The following is a 4,724-nucleotide window of genomic DNA, read 5'->3' as shown; positions in this document are numbered from 1 at the left end:
GAAGAAAAAGGTAAACAACGGCAGAACTGGCAGCAGCATTGACGTCAATGCTTCAATTACCTACTTTGTCGGATCAAGCCTTTCATTCACCATAAAAGAACTCCTCTTAACCCGGTAAGTTTAGAAGAGAGACTTGCAGTCACTGAGAGTCCTGGCATCCAGTTACCCGTGAGCTTGTTCATGCTTCCTGTTTCCTCTCTGTCACGCGGCACTGAAAAAAGTACTAACTCAAAATCGTGACGCACCAGCTGTAAAACAGCCTTTACTTTCTTTACTAACAATATATATTAAACATTTTAATTATAAAGACAAATACAATTTGAGAAGTTAAAAAATTTAAAATTGCAAAGTAGTCAACAAAAGGAATAAAACAAAACACTTAGGCCTACACAGGCAGGGTTCCCGCGGGTCCTTAAAAAGTCTTAAAATGTCTCAAATTAAATTGTCTTAAATTTGCTGCAGGTATTAAATTTGCTCATGGTGTTTTTAAGATGGGGTAAATTGTCACCTATCGTCACACACGATAGCCTACCGTAAATCCCCTAATGCGTCTTTGGTTACCTCACCATAGCCGTTTGTAGCCTATTAGAGATGAGGCCTTAGCGGCATTTTCAGGAGTTTTACACTACGTTAGCTAGCTAGTGATGGTGATGCACAAGTTTCACCCTTCACCTTAGCCGTGGGTGCTACACTCAGCATGGGATGATGCAAGTTTAACGAAAAATGGTTGGAGAAGGACAGGTTTCGGGGGTTGTTGGCGTTGGCAAGAGACAATGAGGCAAGGTGTAATTTATGCCGTAAGACGTTCATATTAGGGACCATGGGAGTGAAAGCCCTAGAATCCAACATAAGCTCGCAAAAACATAAGCGGTACACCGCGGCGGCTAGTGGGGCTAAATCCGTGTATCATTCGTTCTTTTCATATTCAATTGAGATTCCAAAATCGGAAAATGAAAAAATGGTTTGTTATTCGTTTTTGTACTTTCGATTTAATGCTCAGATCAAAAATGGGAAATGAAATACCTGGCCACAGACAGATTTTGATTTTGATATTTAATTTGTTTGATTTGTGTGAACCGGAAGTTACGGTCTTCTTTGTGTGTTGCACTTGGAAGTTTCCAAGTTTTTTTATATATACTGTCTATGGAAGTTTCCCGCAATTTGGAAAACAGTTAGAAGAAGCCTGGAAAACCTCAATCATGCAGTGATTCTAAGTTAATGACTCAGTATTTCTTAAGTAATTTCGTATTGACATCATGGCCGCACTGGAACCATATGCTGATTTAATTAAAGATTTATTTGAAACTGGCAAGACACATGTAGAGATTTCCACAACGCTGCAGCAGATGGGTATCCAGCGATGTTCTGAAATGAGTGTGAGAAGATTCTGTGTTCAGCACAACCTTAAGCGAAAAAGACATGTATTGGACACAGAAATGGAGAGGGCTGTGGTTGGATCAATATATGAAGTAAGTTTTTTATTTAGGTTTTCACATTTTATATCCTGCCCGTCTTTCAAATGTTGTAGCGAATAACTGTATTTTTCTTAACAGACGGGCCCATCTTATGGCCGCAAGTTCATGACTGGATATCTGTCTTCAATGGGAGTGCATGCAGGAGAATGTCGAGTTGGGAAAATCCTCAGAGAGATTAATCAGCCATACCACGAATTCCGATGTCAGGCAAGTCATATGCTAAGAATGAAGTAGGCCTACAATACATGATGTTGCATGCATATAAGAATTTCTTTGATGTAGAAATGGTTCGTGAATATTCTGGGCTCAAAATATAAAACATGTCTTCAGGGTGCTCGTAATCTAAATCCCATCCTGTATCATGCTGAATATATGGGCAATAAAATTCACATGGACCAAAACGAGAAGCTTGTGAGGTTTGGAGTGACACACGTCGTGGCAGTTGACTACAGCAGCAAAATTGTTGCCAATGCCACCATGCCAGTGAAAAACAACCTTGTGATTTATGAGGAAGTTTACAGGTACAGTAAATACACTTAGAACTAATGTTTTTGTCATAATATTTTCTGTGCAATGTATATTCTCTTTTCATTAAATGTAATTTGGATTTGGATCAGTTAAGTTCAGTGTAGGCCTTTGCACATGTACACATTGTTTTATCTTAGATCTGCAGTGGTTAACCATGGGATGTGGGACCAACTCAGGGTCGACCATGGCAGGGAGTTTTACATGTGCTTGTACATGAAAGAGATGCTGTCAAGACATAGACACAACCCTAGCAGGCCACCATACCTTCAAACAACATCAACAAGGGTGAGGTTTTTGTAATACGGACTAACCGTACAACTAATATAATCAAATGCTTTTTTTTTCTAACAAATAAGGAGTGAAAGCATTTAAAATGGGAATTAATTTCCCAAACTAATCTATAATCTATTACATTTGAAATCGTGTTTTGTGTTCAACAGAATCTTCGAGTGGAAAGGATTTGGCCCGAGGTGAACAATCGCGTTAACTACCCATTGAAACAGGCCCTGGTACACCTACTGGACCAAGAAATCCTCAACATGGAGGACAATATGACTAAATTCTGCATTTCAAACCTGACATGTCAATTAAGCCAAATTGGACTAGGCAGAGTGGTGCAATCGTGGAATGCACACAGGATCCCAGGTATGCTAAACTGAATATGTACAACCCTTTGAAGCAGTTATTTTTTCACACTCCAACCACATACAGCCTAAATGGCATTGCTTTGTTAGTTATTTGTTTCCTTGTTTTAGGACGTGGGATACCCAATGAACTCGCAGCAGGTGGCTGTCCAGCTAAAATCTCTGAAGAGCTGCTGCCCAATGCCTCTGTTGTGGCAAACATGTATGAGCAAGAGTTTGGATCCTCGCTGACTTGGGTGTCAGTTTTTGGAACTGACCCATTTTCATCTGAGGAGGATAGATGTCATGCAGAACAAGACTTTTCAGAAAACTACCCTGACATCTCTCTTCTTTTTAATCATGTAGTGAACAATGACTATACACCTTTCCAAGATGCCTTGTTATACCTCATAAATGTCACCCAAAGATATGTCTGAAAACAGTAACTCAAAATGCTGTGGTGTTGTTAAGTAGCTAGGAAAACAGACTGCGTTATGCTACAGTGCTGATTCAAAGTTCGTCAACCCTTTATGCAGTTCTAGTTTTTATATAAAATCTTAATTCTCCACACTGTTGGAATCAATATGGATCGGTCTCAGTGTGCTTTGTTCTTTACTTCATCAAACTAATCAGTGTGCATAGAGCCTCAATTGATACCCTCTTAATTGTTGCACATTAAAACTGTATGTTGGATGAGAGCACCCTGATAACTCTGCTCTTAAAAAAAATAAATAAAAAAAAAACCTAGGCATACAGATTTATTAAAAAATATGATGTAGCTGCCACTGTACCTACAACTTGTCAGTTGAATAATTTGACAAATAAACCTTTGCTTTAAACTCTGTTGTATTGAACTTTTTGAGGTGAAATAAAATCTTGCATACAATGACAAACTATTGCACCAGTATTGCCAGAAGGGCAGACTTTTTATGCTTAATTTAAACTAACTTCAAAGTTCTGAAAAACATAAAACATAAAATAGTGCAAATTTGAGATTGCAACTCAGCTTTCACATCATTGAAATATGGGTATGAAAACTAAAATGACCATATGAAAGTGCTTTAACTGTAGACTCAACATGTTATTCAAGGAGAAATAGAACACAAGCAACAAAACTACGCTATTGTGAATAGCCTACTTAATGTACAATACAATAATTTCAAAAGTTTCCAAATGCAACCAATTTAAAAAAATATACAACATAAAATAGTGCAAATCTGAGATTGTTCCTTTGCTTTCACAGTATTCAAATATGAGCAAAAAAAGAGTTTGCTTAAACTGTAGACTTGACATGTTATTCAACTGAATTGAAATTGAACACAAAGAACAGTAAAACTGCAATTACGCATGATTGCATTCTGTACAGTATTACTCCCAGAGTATGCTTCCCAATGCAGCCAATGCATCAGAGAGTCCATTTAGTGTTTGAATGTCACGAAAATCATCAGACATTTTGGGCAAAAGGCAGAATTTCTCTGCCACTCTTCAATGTAGCTCCTACAGCCAACAAGGCTTTGGCAGCACGATGAAACCATGGGCTCAACTATTGGACCTGCCAATTTAAATCAGAAAACTGTTTTACAAACTACAGTATTGATTGAATTGAATTGTTATATTTGGTCTATGTTCTTCATGGAAAGACTTAATTAGTTGCACTTATATATGTGTTAAGTAGACTGAAATGTGTCTATGGTATTATGTGTTTATTTAATGTATCCACATTTGTGGTTGTGGAACACCTGACCTGGGATTTTCCATACTCATACTTATACTTTTCCATACTTATAATTATCAATTGTCATTCCTTGCTAAATAAGACATTGCAAAGTGTGTGTTTTCTTAACAACTTCTGAATTATAGGTAATACAGGTTGTTATAGAAAACAATATCAATATAAATACAAAGATTACTTTTGCAGACAATACAGGCAAAGGCATCTCTAACAGCTAATGCTTGGGCCTCAGTCAGGGACAGTGTTGTTCTGCGGTTGGAATTTGCAAACTCCATCAGCTCCTTCATTGTAGTGGACACTTCTTGCAGTCCCTGGGCTGCCAGGACCACCTCTTCAATTCTATCAAAAATGCCATCGAGGCCTGAA

The 4,724-nt window shown here is 37.9% G+C and overlaps 1 protein-coding gene across 2 annotated transcripts; it reads left to right on the top strand.

Moving 5' to 3' along the window:
- The first annotated feature begins 378 nt into the window (after nt 1–378).
- On the top strand, nt 379–3,364 carry LOC114548520 (uncharacterized). Of its 2 annotated transcripts, XM_028568503.1 has the most exons (5): nt 379–1,469; nt 1,554–1,996; nt 2,141–2,288; nt 2,444–2,648; nt 2,759–3,364. In XM_028568503.1, the coding sequence occupies exons 2-5, from the start codon at nt 1,848–1,850 to the stop codon at nt 3,061–3,063; spliced, it is 807 nt and encodes a 268-aa protein (XP_028424304.1). In that variant the 5' UTR covers nt 379–1,469; nt 1,554–1,847; the 3' UTR covers nt 3,064–3,364. The 2 variants fall into 2 exon arrangements, with proteins under 2 accessions (XP_028424304.1, XP_028424305.1); XM_028568504.1 differs by lacking the exon at nt 2,444–2,648.
- Nucleotides 3,365–4,724: the final 1,360 nt, after the last annotated feature.

Source organism: Perca flavescens, chromosome 21, assembly GCF_004354835.1.
Source record: "Perca flavescens isolate YP-PL-M2 chromosome 21, PFLA_1.0, whole genome shotgun sequence".
Lineage (NCBI taxonomy): Eukaryota > Metazoa > Chordata > Actinopteri > Perciformes > Percidae > Perca > Perca flavescens.
This window is presented reverse-complemented; position numbering and strand designations above follow the sequence as displayed.